The sequence below is a fragment of the Sorex araneus genome, chromosome 3 (genome assembly GCF_027595985.1).
Source record: "Sorex araneus isolate mSorAra2 chromosome 3, mSorAra2.pri, whole genome shotgun sequence".
Classification (NCBI taxonomy): Eukaryota; Metazoa; Chordata; class Mammalia; order Eulipotyphla; family Soricidae; genus Sorex; species Sorex araneus.
The window spans coordinates 149,225,547-149,251,683 of NC_073304.1; the positions used below are offsets into that span (position 1 = coordinate 149,225,547).

General features: G+C 39.6%; 1 protein-coding gene across 1 annotated transcript in view; it reads right to left on the bottom strand.

The window, feature by feature from the left end:
* NOTCH2 (notch receptor 2) overlaps positions 1–26,137 on the bottom strand; it is a 171,709-nt gene that overhangs the window by 90,342 nt on the left and 55,230 nt on the right. The window contains exon 3 of the mRNA XM_055131553.1: positions 175–434. Coding sequence (XP_054987528.1) covers positions 175–434 — 260 coding nt within the window. The remainder of the gene's footprint in view (positions 1–174; positions 435–26,137) is intronic.

Below are 26,137 nucleotides of genomic sequence, written 5' to 3' on the forward strand. Positions count from 1 at the left end.
ACACTTGAAAGCAGTCAGAGAATTCTGAGTATTTGCACATTTTTCTCCATCCTTGCTAAAATTCTCAAAACATTGAGGATAACTGCTTGACACCTAATAGTGAAGACCATAGCCAATGCTATATAAGAGTACTGCTGAGTGTAGGAGAGAGTAGTGCAGAGTTTCATTTGTTACCTGTGAAACCAGTTTGGCAGGTGCACTCATAGGTATCTCGACTAAGCATGTGACAAGTGCCTCCATTCAGGCAGGGCCGAGACACGAAGCAGGGGTGAGAAGTGGAGTACTGGCAGTTCTCGCCCGTGAATCCCGGGGCACATCTACATGTGGCTTTCCCCAACATGGCCTGAGGCACACAGGTCCCACCATTCTGGCAGCGATTCTTCTCACAGGGGTCTCGGTGTTGACAATATTCTCCCAAGAAGCCCTCTGGACATCTGTATGAAAAAAATAAGATTCCATGAAAACACTTGACATAAGTCCAAATATCAGATAATACAGCCCATTGAAAAGCAAAACGAAACAAAAATACAGGGAGCTAATACAGCGGGCAGGGAGTTGGCCTTGCATGCACCCAGCTCAGGTTCAATCCCCAGTACTGCACATGGGCCCCAAGCACCACCAGGCAGTGGTACCTGAGCACAGAGCCAAGAGTGAGGCCTGAGCACAGGGCCAAAAGCTCTGAGTACCTCCAGATGTGGCCCCCCAACCAAATCCAAACAGAAAACCATTATTAAGTTATAAATCAAGAAACCTGAAGTTATTGTGAACAACTTTATAAAAATAAAATTAAATTTAAGAAACAAAGAAAGAAAGCTGATTGGTGGGAGGGATGCTGGGACCATTGGTGGTGGAAAATAGGCACTGGTGGAGGGATGGGTACTTGATCACTGTATGACTGAAACACAAGCATGAAAAATTTGTAAATCTGTAACTTTATCTCACGGTGATTCACTAATACAAAAAATTTTTTAAAAAAGAAAGAAAGCTGAATATACAATTTTATAAAACTTCTGCACTTTAGCAGATGACATAGTCCCATGTTCTTTGGAGTCCTGGCAGGCGACAGAGCACCAGGGAGACAATCCAGAATCTGCCATTACCCACTAATATGAACATATTTGAAGGTCTGGAGCGATAGCACAGCAGGTAGGGCATTTGCTTTGCACACACCTGACCCGGGTTCGATCCCCAGCATCGCATATGGTCCTCAGAGCACTGCCAGGAGTGATTCCTGAGTGCAGAGCCAGGAGTAACCCCTGTACATTGCTGGGTGTGACCCAAAAAGCTAATATAGATATGTACATATATACATATATATATACATACACACACATATATAGGCTAGTATATGGCACAACATCTTCTGTATAGCAGCATTGTTGGCATCTGTTTAAATTCATTAACTTTCTCATTTTGATTAAACATATGAAAGGAGTGAAATCTAAAAATGCACAAACTGACCATTCCAGTCTCTCCAATTTTAAAATATATACAATATGGAGCAATTTCTCTCAAGAAAGCACTGAGAAACAAGTTTCTTCTCTCTGATTCCACTAACCATCAAGTGTCCTATACTATGCTTTCTAGATTATGATCAGGTACCTAGAACAGTGCTAGACAAGGAGAATGAGGTACAGGGATGGGCAAAGATTCCAAGTCTTCATTGTCACAAAGAAGAGGTAATGAAAACTGAACATCTAAGAAGCATTTCAACAGAATATGAAAACTTTTATTCTTAGGCCAAATCAACAGCACAATGGGTCAGGCATTTGCCTTGCATAGAGCCAACTGGGATCAATCCCTGCCACCCCACTGAATCCCCCGAGTGCTGCCAGAAGTGATCCCTGAGCACAGAGCCAGGAGTAAGACCTGAGCACAGAAGCAAAGTAAGCCCTGAGAACTGTGAGGTACAAACAAAACAACCCCCCCAAAACCTTGATTATGAATTTAGCTGTCTGATTAGTGTTAAATGCCTGATTCAATCCATTTTTCCATTTTCCTTTCTAGACAACAGAAAACTAAATCTATAAAACTGTTGAAGCATTACCTCAAATATCATATTTAAGCCAAATTAAATCTCCTCAAAATCAACTCCCCCCCAAAATAAGGGCACACCCACTGAACCACAGAAGGTGCAGGGTACCATGTGACAGTGCTCAGACCCAGTGGCTCAGCAGCATCCAGGAACACCAAGGCTACCCAAGCACATGATACGGGAATTCCGTGCATCACATATGCGAGGCGCGCCTGATAGACTGACCTAGCTCTGCAAGCCTCTCGCTCCTTCTGGCGCCCAGTCACTAGCCCTGATTCTCCAACTGCCAGATCTGAAGCATGTGCTGCTCAGGCCTGGACTGATCCGTCGTACCCAAGATGTTTCATTAGCTTTCACTGGCAGGGTGAGGCCTTCAGAGGCCACAGTATTGAGCAAAGGAAAGACAGATATTAGAGAACTAGGATAGAACATGCCCAGGATATACAGGAGGCAGAAAAAGGAAATGGCATCAGGAACTATCATGGCAATGATGTAAATGGCCAAGGCCTCCTGACCCTTCCCGAGCTGCACACAGTCCTCAGGGCAGAGGCAGAAGTGGCCAGAACTCTGAGCATCTTTGTAAACCTACAGCTGAAGGGACAGTGAGGAAGGGGCACAGCACTGCAACCGGAGACCAGCACTGTGCCCAGAGAGGAGACAGGCTGCTCTTCCTAGGGCCAGCAGCCGCCTTAGATTCCTGGGAACCCTGGGCAAGTGACTCAACCTCACTACTGGTTTTCTCACATTTTAAATAGGTCACCAGGCTACTGACACCATAGAATTGTTATAAAAATTGAAAAAAAAATCAAGTATGTGAAAAACTTTATAAATATATAAAACTTTTGCAAATGAAAAGTATTCTCCTTGTACTCCACCAAGGAAAATGTGCTCTATTCAAATCACAGCTTGATTTGATAATGGACTAGGTTATTTTCTACTTGTTTTCTTTTTTGAATGGGGGGGAGGGGAAACCACCAATGTAGCACAGCTAAAATTAACCCTAAGCTATATTATTAAAAGCACTTGCAATTTATTCAAGAGATCTGTTCCGAATGATGTTGAAAACTGTAAGACAATTCTCATTCACAGTGATATCCTCTGGGCATTGGGCCTACAGGATGACTCTGGGCTCACCAATATGGGAATTACTCATTTGTAAATAATGGCAAACTTTTAAGCCTGGGTGGGCTTTGCCAGCTTTTCTTTTAGAGTATTTCATCACTAGCTCCTCCACAATACTACCCTGTGACATCTGCTAAGAAAATGCAACTTCTTTAAATTTCTGCATCAGAACTGTATAATAAAGATGCAAGATTTCCAAGAAAACAGAAGTAAACAACAGGAAATAGTCTAGAATCAAAGAGAAATATTACTGAATTATGTATTACTAAGCTTTCATCTATATTGTTGTTTCCTTAACAACTACAGGAAAATAGGTTTCACCTCAGATATATTTAAGAAATAAGTGAAAGTGGAGATTGGCAAACTACAATTTATAGGACTACTTGGTCCACCGACCACACTAATATAACCCATGAAGTATAAATGGTGTAGAGTTTTAGTGGTTGGTAAAAAATCAAAAGGATAATATTTCATGACATTTAAAAATTCTGTAAAAGTGTTCTTTAAAGTCTTACTGATACCATCAGCCTCCTAATACAGTGTCTATGGCTTCTTCTGTAGTACAGTAACAGGGTGATGACATAACCAGCAAACATATTGTTTGGTGTTTTACAGGGAAAAAACCTTCCAACTCCTAAGAATATATTAAATATAATTCTCTAAGTAGCATGTGTAATAAGTTAACTATGATGATAAATGTTCTCACATCATTTACCATAGGAAAATATTAATTTCACTCATCCAAGAAACAAATATTTGACAGGTACCACTTACGTGTCAGGCTTTATTCTTGTGAAAATCCTTGTGTACTCATGGGACCTAATTCTATGTTGAAAACAAAAAATACCAAAAAAAAAAAAAAACCACTACTAAGTAAACTGCATCAAGGGAAATGCTGTGAAAAAAGAAAAAACAGAAAGGGGGTAGTAGGTCTGGAGCCAAGGGTAGCAGAGGCAGAAAAAAGCAAGACATCTTGGTATAAAAGGGAACATCAGAGAGGTCACACTGAGAGGGTTCGAGGCAGGACTTGAAAGGTGTCAGAATTGATCTGACTCTCCTGGCTGAGACAAATGGAGCAGCAAATGCAAAGGTGCTAAAATAGGGAACAGTCCTGAAATATTTAAGGAATAGCAAAAAAAAAGAAAAAGAAAAAGAAAAGATCTCTCTGTGGCCATAGCAAAGAGAATAAGGAAAAAAACCCAGCAATTCTGCATGACTTATTATTGGAGAAATTCGAATCAATGCGGGTCCACAGGGAGATAGCTCAGAGACATTTAACTGGTGTAGCTCTAAGGAAAATAGTGCAAACATTCCTATAAAAAAGTAAAATGGAAATTCCAAATAATCCAGCAATAATATGCCTAAGCATTTACTCAAAGGATATGAAAACACTAATTTGAAATGATATTTTCACCTCTATGTTCAACGAAACATATTTACAATTGTCAAAATGTGGAACCAATCTAGATACCACCCATCAACAAAGACTGGCAAAAGAAGCTATGGTATAGATACTCAATGAAATTCTATTTTGCCATTTTTTAAAAATGAAACTGTGCCTTTAGAGACAAAATGAATATGACTTGAGGTGACAATGCTAGTGAAATAAGTCAGGAAATATGAGTGAGTGCCACTCATTTGAAACTGAAGCAAACAAACTGGGGTCTGGAAGCTAATCCCGAGGACTCAGTAAAGAGCATGGTTGGTAACAGCAGGAAAAGAGGGCCTGAGGAATGGGAAATGGCTCATTTTGGTTTTAGGATAACAACTGGTGAGTGTGGTGTGAATCATATTCACAGAGAGGTAGCACTGTAGCATTCCCCCCCCCCATAGTTCATTGATTTGCTCGAGTGGGCACCAGTAACATCTCCCTTGTGAGACTTGCTGCTACTGTTTTTGGCATATCAAATATACCACGGGTAGCTTGTCAGGCTCTGCCGTGCAGGCAGGATACTCTCAGTAGCTTGCTGGGCTCTCCGGGAGGGGCAAAGGAATCAAACCCAGGTCGGCTGCATGCAAGGCAAATGCCCTACCCACTGTGCTATCACTCCAACCTGCACAGAGAGGTATGATGTTCAACCTCCGATACATCATAATAGTGTAGCCCAAGGTTAAGAAAATAATAAAAAGGAAAGAGTAGCAGAAAATAAATGGGAACTGTAACATGGAGGTGGGTAACCTCCCTTTGGGCCACTGCAGGGAAGAATACAGCATTCATCAGTAGTTGGCAACCTTTGACACCTATGGAACTCTACCCACGTGCAGACAGTCCCTAGTAACAGTTACAGACACTTTGGTAGACCAGAAACTTTAACCTTTAAGGACTTGCGATAGTTCTTACAACAACGATTGAAAACCACTGGAATAAGGAAAATAATACTGATATAATGTACAATCGACTGACTCTCGTATTGTCCATGTATAGAACTACTTCCTGACATTATATGATCTAAACTTATATTTGGCATAATGAAGAATATCTTATCTAAAAGGTCCCAGAGAGATACACAACAGCATATTTCTTTAACTTAATATGAAAGTCTCTTTTGCCCACATTTTTTACAAAGCTACCTTTCCAATTTCAAAATTATTCTTTTTTTATGACCCAAATTCTGTAACTGCAACCTGATTTCACAGGTACTTTTCATTTGTTTCTATTACTTCTCACAATGTCCCTTCCATTCTAAGTCTCACCCAGAAACTATATTCTAAGAGCAATGATTTTCTCCCTGGTAAATTCAGTGTTCTCATTGAGATTTTATAGAAGAAACTGACTATTGAGAGGATTGCTGACAACATCTTCCACCATTTTAATTTTTTTTATAACTGGCTTCTAGATGAAAAAGAAGCCAACTATCTGAAACTTCCCCTGTCGGAAAGCTTGATGAATTCTATGTGTAGGTTCAAGTATGGCACCTTTAAGTCTCAGCAGCAACACTATTTTCTTATCTGTTGCTGTTTCCTGCACTTGTTGCTGTTCTGACTTTCAGCAAATACCTCCACTAAAGGCCTCCCCCAAACAACAGCTCTAATTCTATATATTTATATTCCATTCACTGAGAGTCTTCAGTCTACCCTTCAATCTTCTAATACTAAATCCAAACATTCAAAAAACTGTTTCATTTTCCTCTGACACCTTAATTCCTCCATTTTACTAAAGTCTTCCACAATCCCAAAGTCACTTCTGAATAATCCTTTTAAGTAATGTATAATGTATTACCATATTCTGATAAGTCTTATTAAGTGATCTCAGTCATACTTATTCATAGTCACAGTTTCCTTTTTGATACAAATTTTGTTCTTAAAAGCCTTGGGTGAGACATCACCCAAGTTGTGGGGGCGTTCCCTCCCCAGCCCCACCCCTATTCATTCTTAGAATACCAGAACTTTGAGGCTCATTATGCTAAATCTTTACATCATTTTCATGGTTAAAATAACATTCACATTTATTCATATAGTCGATTTCTGCTCCATGCCACAGCTCAGAAATCAACTGGTCTGAAATCATTTTATACTAGTAAGAAGACCAAAACTAATCGGCATACCCCAAGTTTGTTGTCTGTGTATCTAGTAATCTCTTGTAGCTTTGCATCGTCTACAACTATATTTCTATTTTTACTTAGATTTTTTGTCCAACAAAACCAGATTTTAACTGAAAGTTCTCTGCTGGGTCTTAGCCCTGTTCAGTCAGCTCCATCCACGTAACTATCACCATCATAAGTGAAATTCCTTGCTGAAACTGAGTACACTAATAAAAAGAATCTTTCTCAAGCATAACTTGAATCATGCTACCCCTCTCAGAGACTAGGGCTTCCAAGGTCTGCTCAGAATCTGTGCTCTCAAACCTATCACACCCTCTCTGACCCTCCCAGCCCTAGAAGCAGTGGTGAGTTGTACACTCCACTGTTTATAGTAGCATGGCTTTCCTTTATTTAGCCCATTGCTATGCTTTCCCTAACACTTTCTGTATAAAATTCCCATTCGTATTTTTGGGGGGAAAAAGACATGTCTCAAGATCCTGGTTACAGGCTCCTTGATTGCATGATTATTGTGTCATTACACAACTGATTCCAAACAAAGTTATATTTCGTGTAATAAATAATTCAGGTCTTTCCATCTAAATCTGTTGGCAAAATCCATTCCAATCCCACACTAAGCTCTGCCTTAGAGAAATGGGGCCAAAATGACCATAAGAATCATCCTAGGGGGGCTGAAGTGATAGCACAGTGAGTAGGGCATTTGCCTTGCACCTGGCCGACCCGGGTTTGATTCCCAGCATCTCAAATGGTCCCCTGAGCACCACAAGGAGTAATTCTTGAGTGCATGAGCCAGGAGTAACCCCTGTGCATTGCTGGGTGTGACCCAAAAAGCAAAAAACAAGCATACAAAGGAATCATCCTAGAGGTCAAGATCATTCCTTACAGCCCAACAGGCTAGGCAGAAGTATGGACATGAGAAGAAAAGGGAGACGTGAGTGAGAGAACATAAATTTAAGGATCCCTTTTTCCTAATGCAGGAGACCTTTCAATTTTGCAAATCCCTTTTCACTTGAAAAAGAAGGAGCACTTATATACGCTGTTAGTCCAAGAGGAATTCAGGCTCATGGCTGAACACAAGAGCTTAAATAGCTCCCTTCTTGAGATGGCTTTGAACTGAATTTGGTTAGAGGCTGGAAACACAATCATCCAAGTTCTCTCACAAATCTAAAGCTGTAGTAAATTATCCCAGATCAAGTTTTGGAAGTTAGTGCACCATTTTGAACTAAAATATTTCTTTAAAATAACCAAATAAATTTAGTATGTGCCTTTTGTTCCCCAACCATACCAAGGTTCCTTCTTGGAAAGAATTTATCACTTTACTTTAGTACTTTTATTAGTGACTTCTTCCTGTTTTATCCACCCTCTCTAGCTGCAGAATTTGGAACCCATGCAGTTGAATATGGGGCAAGTTGGCAAAGTAGTTCCCAAAACAAATCTGAATACTAGCCGCCCTTTCGTTGTTAACAGGTGAAAAGAAGGGAAGAAGGGGAGAAAACAGAAAAACAAGAGATGCTCCGAATGGAATTAGAAAACATTCCATCTGAAAGGATGCCCATGCAACCCCCCTCCATCAAGCAGATGAAAGCCAGACCCTCACTCTCACATGTCACAGCAGCCTGGATCGTTTAGTTGGAGCCACTTTACAGATTTCAACGAAGCTGGGATTTGAATAGTAATTCCAATCTATCTGGCAAGGGTTGCAATGCAGATCAGTCTCCCTAGTTATACAGGGCAGAGAAATTTGTTCTTTCAAGTCTCCTAAGTGAATAGCCACTCATCTAGAGAAAAACTTAAAATACTGGAGCAGCTTGCATAAGCCCCACGATGATGAAGGCGGAGCAGGAAATAAGCCCCTTTCCAAGTAAAAGCCCTTGTACGCCTTCCTTGTTTGCCCCACCAAAAGCTCTCTAGCAGCAGGGAGAATCCAAATTATATCCAGGGCTATGCTACTTTGCTTTTTTTAGCTTTTTTAGCGAGGGTTTGGGCATTAAAAATAATAAGACCAAAAAAAGCCACAATATACATGGAAAAGAAAAAGAGAGGCGTGCTTTATGAAACAACTATTTCAAAATCATGATTTTTTTTTTCTAACTATACAGAATGTAGAACGGAGGGGAAAAAAATGTCTCCTGTGGGTTGCGTCGGCCCTGCAGCTGCTCCTCATTAAAGCTTCTCTTTACTCCCTCTGGGCTAGTTTCCAGCAGAAAATTCTTTAAACAGAACTCCGCTTTCAACCCACTTTCTTCTTGCTCTGGGCCTCTTGGCCCCCCAATCTGCAGTGGCAACCTGCCCTCGCTAAGCTCTTTGGGGAGAGGGGAGAGCCAGTGTGGGGGCGGGGAGGAGCTGTCCCTAAGGTAAATGAGGTAAGGGCAAAGGGAAGAAATGAACAAAACCCAGAAACCAAATTAAAGCATTGGTCAGTAACACGAGTCTGCAGTTTGAAAGGCCTCAAATCAGTCTGTTGTTTCTTGGAACCGTAATGCCAGCCTGGTTTCCTGCCCCTCCCCAGTCCTCCTGCTGAAGTAGATAAAAATAATTGTTAACAGCCAAGGCTAACTGTAACAAGTGAAAGTTTCTACAGGACATTTTATTCCTAAGATTTCCGACAAATTTCTAGAGGCCCCGCAGCCTATAGAATCAAGTCAAAAGTGCTAGATTGGCATGTAAGAGCCCAACCCGTATACCTCCACACAGATTCCTCTTCCCAGTGCCTGCAGTTAGAGAGCACATCAGAAGGCCAACTTGAGAGTTCTTTAATTCTGTAAAAAGGTGATAAACTGGATTTGCTGGAAAATGCGCGCGCGCACACGCGCGCGCACACACACACACACACACACACACACACAGTTTCTAACTACCTGGAAAAGATACGGAGAGAAGAAATTTTCTTGCCATACCCACTCCCACCCTCCCTTCATCTACTTTCCCCACAAAAAAAAAAAAAAAGCAAAAGGAAATATAGCTTAGTCAGAAATAAGGAAAAACAAAAAGAACTCTAAAAACAGTATTTCATATAGACTTAAGAGTGCAGAACTGGGCTGTTTGTAAAACACACTTTGCAGGGCTTTGCTAGTTTGACAGAAAGGAAACAGATACATAATCTCTCTCTCTCTCTCACTCCCTCTCTCTCACTTTCTCCCCCCCCCCCTCTCTCTCTCCACACACACACACTTTTTTTTCCACAACTAATAAACAAAGACTACCAAATACTACAGGAGAGCTCATTTTTCTACTATGTAAATTCAGCTTCCTGAACAGAACATTTCTGCTTTTCTTGTAGAAGTATTTCAGAAAATGTTAATCTTGGTTCCCACATTAAGCTGAATGCTTCCAAATTAAAAGTTTCCCACAGGAAAAGAATTTCACGGGGAATTGTGATGAGGCTGGGAATTATCTTCTGAAACTCCATCTTACTTGGTTTTTATGCTTTCAAGTTTTGTGTCGCCTCATCAAAATAAAGCAAGAAACACACGCTGATTTTAATACATCCAAGTGGGGGGAAAACAAAAACAAAAACAAAAAATGCAGTCATGCAAGTTTTAAAGTTGTTAAATCACAGCATTGTTCATCTTCACTGGAGACTATGCAATCAGTAACTTGCAGCAATGGGAAACTGTGCTTTATTTACACAAGAATTTGCAAACGTCCTTATCTTCCAGTTTACAGTCTGGGCTCATTTATCAGAACTCGAAAGCTGAACTGAGTGCCTAGTCTCTTCAATCATCACTGCGAAGACTGGGCAAGGGCACACAAACAGCGTTGAAAGACGTGCCCCGCTCCTATATATAAGGTGGTCTTTCCTTCTGTCTTCCAACCCGCAATCAGTTCCTTACCACATTTCTCTGCGCCGGACCCTGAGAAAATATCTACTTGTGATTAAAACAAAGCAAGCCTACTCTAAACACAGGCATTCACACACACACAAAAAAACCCTACCTTCACAGTAACAGACAAAAATGAATGAGTTAAACCAGCTGTCCTGAAGCTATGAGGTATACAGTTACTGCAAGGGGACTGAAATGCTTATAAAGTACTATCAGACTGGTAAGGAGTGTCCTATATATTTACAAATCTGTAGATGCTCTCTTGAGTAATAAAATACATCAGGTATAATAAAATTCTTAGTAGGTTTTAATACTATACATTGTAGCACTGTAGTCTTGTTCATCAATTTGCTCAAGCGAGCACTAGAAACATCTCCACTGTGAGACTTGTTAACTGTTTTTGGCATATCGAATAGCCATGGGTAGCTTGCCAGGTTCTGCCATGCAGGTGAGATACTCTCGATAGCTTGCCAGGCTGTCCGAGAGGAACGGAGGAATTGAACCCAGGTCAGCTGCATGCAAGGCAAATGCCCTACCTGCTGTGCTATCGCTCCAGCTCCGTCCCAAAATTAAAAACTAAAAAACTGATCATGGAGGTCTCAGATATTCTCTTTTCCAACTTCAGCAACATGTGATTCATAATTTCTTTTGTATATTAAAAACCAAGAAAGTATGTTTTTTCCACTTTCTACCCCATGCCCTGATGTTAAGCATCTCAAATCACTACTGTGTTCTAAACTAGTGGTTTGCAACTTCTGGCCTGTGGACCAGTGGCATTCCAATGGTGTAAATAGGCTGAAAAACACAACTCTATGGAGAGGTCAGCAAACTCTTCCTTCAGGAGAAATCCACAAGTCCTTAATATCTTCAGTTTACCTCTTAAGTTAGCAAGCCTAAAACATTTCCTATTTGTGCTATAAGGGGAAGTTTGCTGAGCTCAAAAGTCATGACAGGATCATGCTTGTAATTTCCTTAGTTTTTCATAGTTAGAATCAACAAAATAAAAATAATGAAAATAAGGGAATAAAATGAAAGTTGTATAACCCTAATGTGTTGACTCAAAACAAAAAATTGTTTCCCTTAAAAGATATTACCCTAGGGAGATGGCTAAAGGGTTATAGGACATGCTTTACACGTGAGAATCCCAGGTTTGATCCCCTGTACCAAAAGGTCCCAAACACCCAGAGTGGTATAGCCTCCAAGCACTACTGGGTGTGTGGCTCCCATCCCCCCCAAAAAAGAATGGTCAATGGCTCAAAGAGTCACACATACACACATGCACATGCACACACATAAGAACTTTGGTACTGCAATGACTTCTGACCTTCTAAACTAGAGAAACTGCATACCAAACAAGCCTGAAGGCACACCAAAATATATTAAAGATAAATATATTCTCAGAACATGTTACCACAAAATCAAAATGAGGTAACAAGTGCAATAATCACTGAAGAACTAGATCTATACTTAGCCACCAGGCTGATGCACCAGATAAAATTTGCAAATCTGAACACAAAGCATCAGTATAGCAAAAACTGTGACATAAATCACAGCTCACATTTTCACCCTAACTCCGGGGAAGCACATGCTGAAATAAATCAGGGGGACAGTGCCTGACAGGGCGACACTCTCCAGCACCACTCTGCTTAAATAAACCCATGTTTTCCCCGGAGCACTGCTGGGATGACCCCAAAACCAAAATAATAAAATAAATCAAATCCATGCCTTGAGGTAATTAGAATGTTTTGAGAGCATACTGGAATAAATCTATAAAATAACACTGTAGCACTGCTGTCCAGTTGTTCATCGATTTTGCTCAAGCGGGCACTAGTAACGTCTCCATTGTGAGACTTGTTACTGCTTTTGGCATATCGAATACACCACAGGTAGCTTGCCAGGCTCTGCCATGCAGACAGGATACTCTTGGTATCTTGCTGGGATCTCTGAGGGACAGAGAATTGGACCCAGGTCAGCTACATGCAAGGCAAACGCCCTACCCTCTAAGCTATCACTCCAGCCCATCTTTTATTATAATATTGTATTATATAATATTATACTATATTATACTGGGTCTTGGACTACTCTTGGTGCTCAGAACTTCCTTCTGACTCTGCACTCAGGGCTCAGCCCTGGCAGGCTTGTGGGATCATATGGGATGTGATCAAATCAGGTTAGCTGCATGCAAGGCAAGCATAAAATATAGAACATAAAATATATGTCATGTACAAATGGATGAAGATGCAAATGTGTATATGTATATGTTCAAATATGTCTTAAAGCAGCTTATCTTTAACCTATATTAATTCAAATAATAGTAATTATTATTCTAATTCAAATAATAATAATTATTATTATTTGCGGCATCATTGGAAAGGACGAGTAAAGAAAGGCTTCTAAAATCTCAGGGCTACGACAAATGGAGACGTTACTGAGACCGCTCGAGAAATCCAATGATCAACGAGATTAATAATAATAATAATAATAATAATACAGTCTTACAAAAATCTCAGACAATGCAGTCAGCCCTGATTCAATCCCCAGCACAACCTGGTCTGCTGAGCACTGCCAAGATAAGAGCTGGGAGAAGGACTAGAGCACCAGCAGTACAGCCCAACTCTCACACTAACATATACACACACCCTCTCACCTCAGACTTGAGAACGTTCACAGATGTTTTGATAGTGACTCACCACAGACTTTCATACTTTTGTACTCAACTGTCATTGGATATTAAATTGAACAACCCCTTTTCCTCTCTGAGTATCAATTTTGTCATGCATTAAACATAGATGCTATAGCCAAGTTAATCTGATATTCCTCCTAGCTCTAAAACAACGAACCAATTTAGATATATTCCACTGCCTATGGGATAGAGTGTCTTCATGAAGAGCTAAAAAAAATTTTTGTCAGTTTTGTGTTATGGAATACTGGAAAATAAAAATGAGTGATTAGAATGTAAAAATGTGGACAAGGGCTGGAGCGATAGTACAGCGGGCAGGGTGTTTGCCTTGCATGCAGCCAACCCGGGTTTGATCCCTGGCATCCCATAGGTCCCCCAAGCACCGCCAAGAGTAATTCCTGAGTGCAAAGACAGGAGTAACCTCTGAGCATTGCTGGGTGTGACCCAAAAAGCCAAAAAAAAAAAAAGTGGACAAGCAGCAGGTAAGTTGCTTGTTCCCTGTCATGCAGCTCACCCGGGTTCAATTCCAACACCCCATATGGTCCCTTAGAGTCCCCTGGAGTGATTTCCGAGCACCTCCAAATGATTTCCCAAAAGTGAAATAAAAACTTATATGTATTCAAACTGCCTCAAAAAGCCCTAGTTTCAGGTGGGTGTAGAGTAGGGGAGAGTAGGGTGATGAATGTTTAGTCCTATCAGTTTTCTCAGGCTTGGAAGCAAGAAGGAAAATAGTGCCGCATCTTTCACTTCCTTGTGTTTCTCACTAAGAAAACAATATGAGTAGGCAACATGCTCGGAAAAGCTCCTCTAATCTCCAAGTATAATGACCCTAGAATTTTAGCTTTTGAAATGCTTCAGCAATACCACCCAAGAATGAAATATGCCATTACTGTTAATGTATTGTGTATGTTGACCAGACATCCACTCCAGGCTCCCTGGAGCAAGAATTATGTCCTGTCTCTTCTCTTATATCCCTCACCCTTCCAATCACCCTCCTAAATGCAGAGATATCTGAATATGTGTTGTGTAAATAAACTGTTACACAACAGAGCTATTGACTCAAAAGAAGCTTAAGGAAGCGAAGAACAAGCAGAGTAAAAAGCATAATGTATTTAAACAAGATGCAGAGAACCAAAAGGAATTCTGAACCTAAAAGGGGGAAAAAAGGACTACTATATCCTCACAATTAACTGGTTAAGTGGAGAATCTGCTTGTCTTTGGCACAGAATGATGGGAGACAGAACAGTCTATATATGGATTCTGACATTCTAACAAATTATACAAAGTTGAAAATGTATGTGTAAAATAATGAAATAACACTAAAATATGATGTGCTCGTAAAATAGTAGTCTTAAAAAGACACACCAGGGGCTGGAGCAATAGCAGAGTGGGTAGGGCATTTGCCTTGCACAAGGCCGAGCAAGGTGCGATTCCAGCATCCCATATGCATCCCCTCCCCCCAGCACCGCCAGGAGTAATTACTGAGTGCATGAGCCAGGAGTAACCTCTGTGCATCGCTAGGCGTGACCCAAAAAAAAGTAAAAAAAAAAAAAAAAAGACACACCAAATTTAAACTCACAGGGAATCAACCACTTAAATTCATGTGGATCCTTCTATCATTTTTACATATCTTCCCAACATGGAATAAATATCTATCTTACCAGTTCCCCAAATCATGATGCTATCCTAATTCTTAGAAAATATAGGAGCAATTAAGTGATGCCCATAATTAGAGTTTCCTTCTGCAGAGATTAATTGTGAACTCTGATAGTCAGTAGTCAGCCTTTGCCTAGAAAGAAATGGACATTCTGTCCATTTTTGAAGTGAGCCAAGAACTCAAAATTGTAAGTTTTAAAATAAAGGAACCAATCAGAAACCACAAACATCTTATGCAGCAGAACAATTAAAGTCAGAGGTTCCTGAGGTTCTTTTCAGGATGAATGAGACTCCAGAAGGGGCACAATGCCCGGCAAATTAATTCCTCAAGGATATGCATCTAAGTTTATACAACAAGCATTTCAAAATATTAAAGTGATAGAGAGTTAAATGGCTAAGGTGCCACCATATTTTAGGCAAGAAAGCTGTAACCACCATCAAATATTTTCTACACAAAGTAGTAGTCTGGTTTATTTTTATAATTGGGGGAAAGGGGTGGATATATACTATGTACAAGGAAATAAGCAGTGACGAACATGAAGTAATTAGGAGAAACCAAAGATTTGGCTGACAGATGCTCTCACTCAGGATGCTGAAATAAGCTGGATCAGGCCAATACTGTAGAGAAGAGTTCTTGAGGTTGGGACATTTAAATTCTCACTTAAAAGAATACACTAGGTCAAATAAAAATTGACCCTGTTTTATGTCTGGTTTTGCATGCTTCATATGTACTCAATACCTTTTTTCCCTTGCCTCAGAGATTTTGGGATTTTGAGCTTTTTTGTAAATAATTGTCATAAATCTACTGGGCTGCTCTGCTCAAGGATCAACAACCACAGCCCCAAATACCCAGAGAAGCAAAAGTCATTACTCATGGTTGCCCACCCCCACCCCACGCACACCTGCCCCATCCACCCATCTACCCCACCATCCACCACCACCACCCCTGGTTTTCCTTCTCACCTCCTTACTCATTTTAACTTCAAACATTCAAGTCAACATGTGTGAAGGAATAATTTCTTATATCATTTATTCATCACTCGAAATCAGACTAATACACAGATTTTATGAAACTTCACCTGGCAGATAACAGAAGAGTAACGAAGATGCATAAAAGTTTTGAAACCATTTAATTAAAAAGCTATAATGAGTTTTCTAGCAAACAGACCTTTCTAGCCCCCTCAGTCTGCCTACCTCCAACCCCGTGCTTTATTTAAGACATTGCTTATCTTCGACAAATTAAAATCTAAGTGGTCTCACCAAAAGTTCTGATTTTAATCTTCACAGTAGATCCTCTCATTTGCATTTTCATAGTTCCTCTCATCTTTGCAGTCTCATTAGACAAGTACAGGCTTATATACATACATTTGTGTATTTTCTCTCCAAACCTCAGGGGACTGCTACCATGGAGGAGAAACGACATTTACTAGTGGCTAAGGAAGTCAGACAGACAGCAGAGTCTCTTGGACTTTTCTGTTTGTTCACAATACCAGCACAGCACCCAAACATGGCTGCCTGATCAAAAAAAAATACCAATGGATAAGGAACAAATCATTAAAGAGTGCTACGTATGGGATGTTTACATCCCCTCTAATCCCCAACAAGACGATTTCCAGTCTTTGAGAGGTAATCAAGTAGATGAAGTCAGGAGGGTAAGGTACTGGTGGTGGGATTATCACCCCTACAGAGATAAAGGGACCAAAACTTCTCCTCCCCACTACCTGAAAAAACAATGAGGAGTCTGTCTACATATCAGGAGAAAGGTTCTCAAAGGGAAAATAGAAGTTGGCACCTTGATCTTGAACTATCAACCTCTGGAATGGTAGAAAATAAATGTCTGTCATGTGGTTGGGTTTTTTGTTTGTTTTGTAGTAACACCAGGCAGTACTTGGAGTACCTGGGGCTAGTACTAGAGGGGATGGGCTGGTCCAGTCAGTGTTTGTCATCAAAGGGCAGCACAGGCCCCTATGGGTCTCCAGGACATACCAAGGGAACCACAAAGCAAACTGGCATAAATGGGGGGGGGGGAGCTCCACAGTATAAGACTAGGGGGGCCACAGAGGGAAGAGAGAAGAAAACAGAAGTGACAGAGAAAGATACAGTTGAAGAAAAGGTTGAGAAACCCAGTCTGTGGTGATTTGTTAGGAAGCTCAACCTAAGACAAAGGATCATCAGGATCCATCTACCCTTCAGGGCACAAGATTTTAGAGATAGTAACTGCAAGGAAGAGACCTGAATCTACAGAGATTCATTACTCTAAATGCTACTATTCCACATAGGACCTGATCAGATTATTTTCTCATGAGTGCCTACCTTCTCTTCATACTGAAGTGATAAAAAAAAAAAATCTGTCTATTGAGCAATACCACCTGTTACTCAAATAGAGTCTCGATCAGTCTTTACTTTCACTTTTTTTTCCACAAAGGCCTTTTTATCAAAATCCATTTAGGACTACTTCCAACAGATGGTATCTGCATTAATAAGAAAATGCTTAGTAAGGTACAGGTGTAAAACATTAGCAATATATTTTTGGACACAGAGAATAAAGTGCAAGTGAAAAGCTAGTGAGAGCTGATAAATAGGATACAGAAAATCTAAAGAACCCTCAAGAAACTACAATAATTTACTTTACATTGTGATGCAAAGCAAAATACAAGCAAATAAATATGAAAACACACATAAACATGCAAAAAATGATGGCACTGGAAGAAGAGCTAAATTTCATTCTAACTACAAAATCCCCAGCATGTTGAGAAGACTTAGTGAAACCCTTCATGCACATTCATTTATGCCGTTCAATTAAAAGTTTTAAGAAATTTTTATATAATTACATTTTTATCATATTCTAACATTTTATCATATTCTTACATTTTTATCATAATTCTAATAGCATATTTTTATCATATTCTAGGAAATAGATAATCCCATTTCTTCATATTTATATGAAGAGTAATTTCATATAAATATAAATTTATGTGAAATTCATATTTAATTTAGAGAAGTTTAATGAAAGACAGATGCAGTCAATATCTTGAAGGTTTAATTAAACTACTCCAGATCCAGAGAGAGAAATAGTTTCTAACCTGCTTAATCACAGATGGGGGGGGGGGCAGGGGTGGAATTCCTGCATGAAATTAATGATGCTGCCATGCCACAGTGGAACACAAGAAAGGAACTTTACATAGGATGTTTGTTAATATGCAAACTGTTGAAAGAAGCTTAGCTAACACATCCATTAATGCCAAGTTTGTAGGCTAGTTTAACTTACTAACAGTCATCAATGATAGGCAAAGGAATTACAGGCAGAGTCTAGAACCATCTTCTTGTATTTCTCTACATAACACTCTTAAGTTTATAATAGTTTTGACCTAAAGAATAAAAGTTAGTTGAAAAGGGTAAGGGAATGTTGTTTTATTGCTAAGTAAATGATAATCAAGACTTTATGGGGAAAAAATTCCCTCAGGGACACTTAACATTCGTATTAAAGGATTCAAGGACCTAAGTGTTGATAAGATTCACTTAGGAGTAGTCAGGTAAAGGACCCAGCCCTCAAATCCTAAACAAGAAAGGTCTAGCAGGACATACATATTAACATCTTTAACTCTTTAGCAAAATCTAAGACACTATGTTTAACAATTTGGGACTTTTGTGCTGATAGAACATTTATCAGAAGTCATTAAAGTTGACTTATCTCAGTTTCACAGCTGCATAAAATCTGTCTGGACTTATTCATTTTCCATTAGGAAAAGAATCTAGGGGAAGTTTCAAGTTTCCACTTCCGCCACCAAAGGGCATTTCAAAAGACAATGTCCTCTATCCCCAGCTCCACGGCTTCTTCTATTTCATCTTCAAGACCTGCACTTGAGGTCCTGAGTCAAAGACAACTTCTCAAAACAGCAGTGTTGGCCCGGCCTGGCCCACGCAGGGGCAGGTCAACGTCTCACCTGCCCAGCCTGAGCTAACGCAGTTGTCTCTACTTTAAAACCAGGAACTGTAAACCATAATCCTGACTCTAAAAGCTGTCTTTCACATATTTTCAAATGTTTTTAAACATCTTTTTCAGAAGATCGTGTTTACACTATAATAGTTATTTATTTATTTATTTATTTATTTATTTAAATTTTTTTCTTTCTGGGTCACACCTGGCGATGCACAGGGGTTCCTCCTGGCTCTGCACTCAGGAATTACTCCTGGTGGTACTCGGGGGACCACATGGGATGCTGGAATTCGAACCCAGGTCAGCCGCATGCAAGGCAAATGCCCTACCCACTGTACTACCTCTCCAGCCCCAATAGTTATTTAAAAAAAAAAAAAAGATAAGAAGAAGAAGAGCTAAAAGGTTGCAAGGCAGGGGCAGTACAAGAAACCTCAGGACACTGGTGAAGTGCTGTAGTACACCTTAAACACTGTCAAAAGGATTGCAAGTCACTGTTCCTAAATTCTTTAAGAATTAAAGAAAGGTTCCTATTCAAACTACCACTTTAAGATAGGTATTTTGGGGTGGGGGAGCTGGAGAGACAGTAGGGTGCTTGCCTTGCACACAGCTGATCCCTGGCACCCACAGGCACTTCCTCCTGAGCCCCGCCAGGAGAGGGCCCTGCGTGAAGGGCCTGGAATAAGCCCTGAGCACCACCAGGTGTGGCAAAATAATAATAATAATAAAAGTAAAAACATAATATAGGCATTTTTGTAACATTTTACTGATAAGGTGACCTTTGAGCACATTTTCCAAAGCACCCCTGAGTGGCATCTGTTTAACAGTTGTGCAATTTTGCACAATTTATTTTTCACTTCTGTGAGTTTTCATATAACTAATGGTAAAACAAAATATATGTATATGTACATACATACATACACACACATATATATGAGGACAAATGTAGATAGAGCTAACTGAGAAGAAATTGGTATTTACTAAATGCTCAATATATATTAAGTGGACTAGCATCCTTAAACTTGCAAAGATATGGTTACCAATAGAAAGCAGGTCTCAAAACTCAAGTCTATATTATATAAAAGCCTAAATTCTTCATATGTCACCTAACAGGGATGTTCCAGGTGCCTTTACCCAGATATCAATGCTATACTGAAGCATTCTGGAGCCTGAGACAAAATAGATAAATCAGCAAACCTCATCAATTTAAAATGCTGATATTAATCATGTTATTGTGATTATAATTTTTAACTATATACTAAAATATGACTTAGCATGATCACTGATCTTTGTGAAGATGATTACCCACTCACCTCACCACACAACTCACCTCAGCCCCATCCTATCCTACCAGTTCTTAAATTCAAGACAACATTACGGTCAGCTACTCCATGCTAACTTTACAACACGCCAGGGAGACTCTTTCTGAAATTCTTGACAAAGCCCAGCCTAATAAATTGGTGACATTTTATGACCCAATAAGTATAAGATAATGTGGTAATAATATCAACTAAGAGAAGCTTGCAATAACACAGTGGGTAGGGCATTTGCCTTGCATGCGGCCGACCTGGGTTCGATTTCTCCACCCCTCTCAGAGTACCTGGTAAGCTACTGAAAGTATCCTGCCAGCAAGGCAGAGCCTGGCAAGCCACCCGTCGAGTATTCAATATGCCAAAAACAGTAACAACAAGTCTCACAATGGGGACATTACTGGTGCCCACTCGAGCAAATCAATGAACAACGGATGATAGTGCTACGGTGCTACCATCAGACTTGTAACCTGCTGTATGTGGCATACAGAAACAGTATGCAATAAATATCTCCTAAATAAATGACTCCCTAAACCTCTTATTAAAAAAAAAATATTTCACTTTAAGAGATTTGAGAATGTGAACAAAAATATGCCACTCTGCATTTTAAGGTCAAGAGAAAAGAATTAAGATAAAGTGCCCATGCTTCTGCTACATCTGCCAAAAATGTTACAGAGAATGTTCAGTTAAACAAGATAGCCACTTGAAGGGAACTCGCTGGCAGATTCCATTTCAAAAAAGAAAGAGAATATGATTTAACAGTTGATATTTTCCCAGTGTATTTCTCTGATCTGACATTGTCCCTGAACAGCATCAAATGCCTTTGGAAGAAGGTGAGTGAAAATAGAAAACGCTAACTCAGCTATGATTTTCTAAAAAATGCCTTTCTAGGGAAGCGCTTAATGCATGCCCCTCTAATATAGCAGGCTCTGGAAAGTTCAGAGTGTCTGGGATTCTCTCCTGCCTACACCCAGGAGGACAAAGAAGGCAATTGTTCCAGTGGTCATAGAAAGCTTCAGCAGGTGGAGACCCCAACATTACTCCCTAATTTTGGAAAGAAAAATAGTTACTGTTAATAATTAATGTTTATATATATTTATATCTTAACTACCAGACAAGTTTCAGATAAAATGTGCTGCAAAGATGTATGAAATGCAAAGTTATACTTAATATTTCATATTTATGATTCATGTTAAAATGTAATTTTTAGGTAAGTACTTTGGCAAAAAGTAGGGTATCTCAAATCTAACCACACATCCACAGAAACTGTTTAAAACTTACAGTGCTAGTTACTTCCTCAGTGGTGTATAGGAAAGTCCAAATGACTTCTTTATAATTACAGCATTTATTATTAAAAATAGGCCTCCTGGCCCTCAGCACGCCCACCTTCATACCTCAGACCTTCTGCATACTCACTCAACCTCCCAAGGGAGGGAACCTCCCAGCTGACATTCCTGACACCTTTTCTGGAATCAGAAGGGGATTTCCCTCCCTTCCCGATGAGTCCTGGTAGCCCCCAAATCCAAACTCCCCCATCCCAGCTTGTCCGCACCCACGTCTGAGGCCCTCTGCTCACTCACTGAGCCTTCCATGTCAACATTCATCCTCACACCACTAACTCTATTTGCCATTGCTCATACCCTGAACCACACAGCCACAAGAGCTCTACCATCATCTCACCTGCTCATACAGGTGAGGAGTGCAGGCACCCAGATTGAAGAGGACCAAAAGGTCCTAGAGAAATAGACCCAACGAGGAAATATTGTATGTAGAGAACATCAAGATCAAAAAGAAGGAACTTATACACTAAGGGAAACCCGTAAGATTCACAGCTGATCAATCAAATAAGACTCTATAAGGCCAATTAGAATGGTGGGACATAATGAGAAAAAAGAAAAGAAAAAAACAACAAAATGAACTCCCTACTAAGAATATTCTAGCTAGCTAGATTATCATTCAGAGTTGAAGAAATAATATAACATTTCATGGACAGGCAACAGTTTAGGAAATTCACTGCCTTGAAGCCAGTTTTGCAAGAAGCATTAAGGGAGCTTCTTTAAAAGACAAGACAAATTCCTCAGCACTTTGCCTTTAAGAAAAGGTGTTTACTCATGGCACCTATGGCTGCCCTCTACTAGAGTAAAATCTTTTTGTTTCACTTATACTGAATGCTATTTCTATGTCTATTCAGGTGATTTTTAAATATCTATTGAGATTTTTAATTAAAACATTTACTTATTAATGCAGATACTTAAGCACTGTATATAATATATAATAAAATACATAATTAAATATAATCTATAATGAAATAAAAGTGAAGTAATATATCAAGAAAATAATATATAATATTTTTACTATAAACTCAACATTGCCTCTTTAGGGTAAAACATACTTTTATATTTTTATGCCTATTCAGATTCTCCTTTAATAATTTTTAATTCTCTTCTCACTCTTCATAAATCTCATACTTTAGGATTCAGCTACTCTTATACATTTTAAAATTTATTAGCATAGAATTATGCACACTGTTAATTTTTATATGATGCATGTATTTTTTAAAAAGAGAGAAAGAAATATGGTTTTTTGAAAAAAGTTGTCAGCTCATCATTGATCTATAATTTTGTGAAGATTTTCTGAAATTTCAGGAGTCTACCTTTATTAATCTATATGTGTTCATGTCACCAACTTTACCATTAATTTTTAAAAACAGGGTCTCTCCCATTCATTGCGTATAAAGAAACATGGCAAGGAAATAATAAATGGCCAAAGTCATATGAACCTGAGACAGTATCTAGGAAACTGAGCTTCTTTGGGGAGCAAGGGAAAGGAGAGCTGGGAGAAAGAGGGGGGTGAAAGGCGCTGGCACCCTCGAGGAGGAAAGGAAGCACTCTAGTGAGTGTGTGGTTTGGGAACAATGTATGCATGAAAAGTATAACTAACACTAACAGTACTGCAAATCACAGTACCTCAGTAAAAATGAAAAAAAAAAAAAAAGTACAAATAATGGAAGGACTGGAGAGACAGCACAGGAATTTAGGAGTTTGCCTTGCATGCTGGTGACCAGATTTAATCCCCAGCTCTGCAAATGGTCCTCCCAGAAATACCAGGAGGAATTATTGAACACAGAGCCAAAAGTGACCAAGCACTGCCAAGAGTAACCCCCAAACCAAAAAATAAAAATGAAACTAAATTGGCTCTTAAAAATAAATAAAAATAATGGCAAAGTAAACTGAATAAGACCAATGTCTTCATTACAGTAATTGAAACTATAGAAAAAAAGTTAAAAGCACTGAAAAGCAACAACAACAAAAAAGCAAAAAGCAGGCAGCGCTGGAGAATTAAAGCAGTTGCCTAGCTCATAGCCAACACTGAATTTAAAACCTGGAGGTTTATACAATCCCTTGAGCCCTTAGGAGTGATCCCCACCCTGCCCCAAAGAGCCAGGAGTCCTTAGCATCACCAGGTATGCTCCGACCCCCAAAAAGGGCAGAAACTGGAAGGAATACATGCACCTTGAAAAAAGAAAAGCATAGTCAACACTAGTGTAAACATATAACATAAACTATAATAATTCCATAATGGTGGGGGCTGGAGAGATAGCACAGCGGGTAGGGCATTTGCCTTGCACGCGGCCGACCTGGGTTCAAATCCCAGCATCCCATATGGTCCCCTGAGCACCGCCAGGGGTAATTCCTGAGTGCAGAGCCAGGAGTAACCCCTGTGCGTTGCCAGGTGTGATCCAAAAAGCAAAAAGAAAAAAATTCCATAATGGTAGAGGAACTTAAGCATTTCCATGGTGATGGAATAATGTTGTACATGAGAACTAAAAATCCTAATACCATTGTAACAATATTACAAAGCTGTAAAATTTTCTGTGAAAAAGGAAAAAGAAAAGCAAAAATTATGAAATCTGAAATTATACAGTCTTTTCCCTGAAGCAATGCCCCTGCTAATGCAGCATCTGAGAAAGTAACGTAAGCATAAAACATTAGTTTTACTGGATTAATTAAATCAAAGTTGTCTGGAACTGTCTAACTAGGTAGCATCTAAGGTTAAATCCTGAAAAAAGGCAGAACCACAGTAGGGGGGAGCCTTGAAATACTTATATAAATCCGTCTGAGACGCCTGACACAGTACAAGTGGGAAGACAGATAGTCAGGAACCCAGGGAGAGGGAGGGCTGGGAGGCTATTTACAGTCACATCCCAGCAAATGAGAAGAGCAGGTCAACACTTTATACTGTGCATGCCACTACTGGAGAAGTCATTTCTAGGGAGTAAAAACCACATTCCTGAACTAAAATTCAAACCCTTAGACTTAAGAGCAAAGGAGAAATGGGCCCACTGTAGTAAGAAGACCCAACAGGATTAAGGTGACCTGTCAGCTCTGTAACTCCCTCTAGATCAAAATTTATTATTCATTCCTACAATGTCATACAAATGATAATCACCATAAAAATGAAATAAAGGCTCCTGTACCCTAAAATCAAGAAAAAAAGCAGTCAATTATAAACACACCCAAAAGACAGCCCAGATTTTAAAATGTTCTTCAAATATTGTGAATTTTATAAATCACAATCTCACCAAGCCCCATCATACCAGTGAACTTGGGTTGCCCATGTTTTTTAATCAAACTGGGGTTTTAAGTGATTTCTATTTAAAAGCCGAGACAAAATAACTTGAAAGTGATTAATGATATCCAAACTTAATTATGTATTTACACCTCACAGTAGGACAAGAGAGAGAATAAAATGTCTTATCTCTCTGTAGTGAGGGGCTTTGTTCAGATCCGACAACACTATTTAGGAGCAATAATTGAGTTTCATACAAGATTACTCCGGTTTCCCTTGTCTGGAGTCCCCGTGATCACAGCCTCCCACAGCACTCACACTCCTAATAGTGAGAAAAAGCAGCTGAGCTGTGTACAAAACTCATCTTTGAAGGCACTTATCCTCATCTGTCAGTGTGATCTTATCATGGATTTCTGTAACTTCTATAAACAACCATTATAATTTAGCTGAATCAGTAGCATTATGCTCTTTAAACAGATAGATACCTTTACCTAAAACATTTCCACTCATTCCCACAACTCCCCCCCTCCCCCATCAAGGAATTTGGCTCCTACTTTCTTTTCCTAATCCACTGAGCAATCTCATGAATAAAAAGATAATCACATGCCCTGCATGTCTGATGTAATTTTTATAAACCTCCTAAGTGTTCTAGTAATAATCATTTACCTTTCTGTGAAAATAATATTTACTAAACAAGCTGGATTACCTTCTTTCTGGTGGGTGAGGGGGAATAAAACAATCTGAGTGAAAATAGGCAAAAAAATAAAAATAAAAAATTTTAAAAGTCCACTAAGTAGTTGTTACTTTTACTTAAAAGTCTGCTTAATCGGTGGAGACACATACCAATGTCAGGACCGCTGACTCAGCCTCCCTGATAATGTTCTTAATTTTCCTGTGTCCACTTACCAGACTTGAAAATGCTAATATTGCTTTTACTGGGGTAGAGAAATACTCTACTTCTAGAAGTTTCATTATTGGTCTTCCAGTCTCACTCACCCATTAGTTCCGCTGCTCTCCTTTACTCAGGAACAACTAAGATAAGCATCTGGCCTGTATTCACCCAACACTGTATCTACAAGCATTCCATCCATCAACAAAATTCAGTAACTGTATCAATCACAGAGGGTCACCTGTCCCCTAGTAATGCATCTTCAAGAAACTGGAAGCAATTTTGCCTCTCTCACCCAGGCCAGAAAGTTCAAACTGGTAGTTCTCAAATCCATTTTCTCCCTAACATGGTAAATATACAAACTGGTCTCTGAAAACCCTGAATCCCCATAAGAGATCACAAATATGCAAGCCATAATTTTGAACTACTTAAAATTCTTCCTAGGTACTGGAGTGATAGCACAGTGGGTAGGGCGTTTGCCTTGCACGCAGCTGACCCGGGTTTGAGTCCTAGCATCCCATATGCCCCCCCCCAAGTACTGCCAGGAGTAATTCCTGATTGCAGAGCCAGGAGTAATCC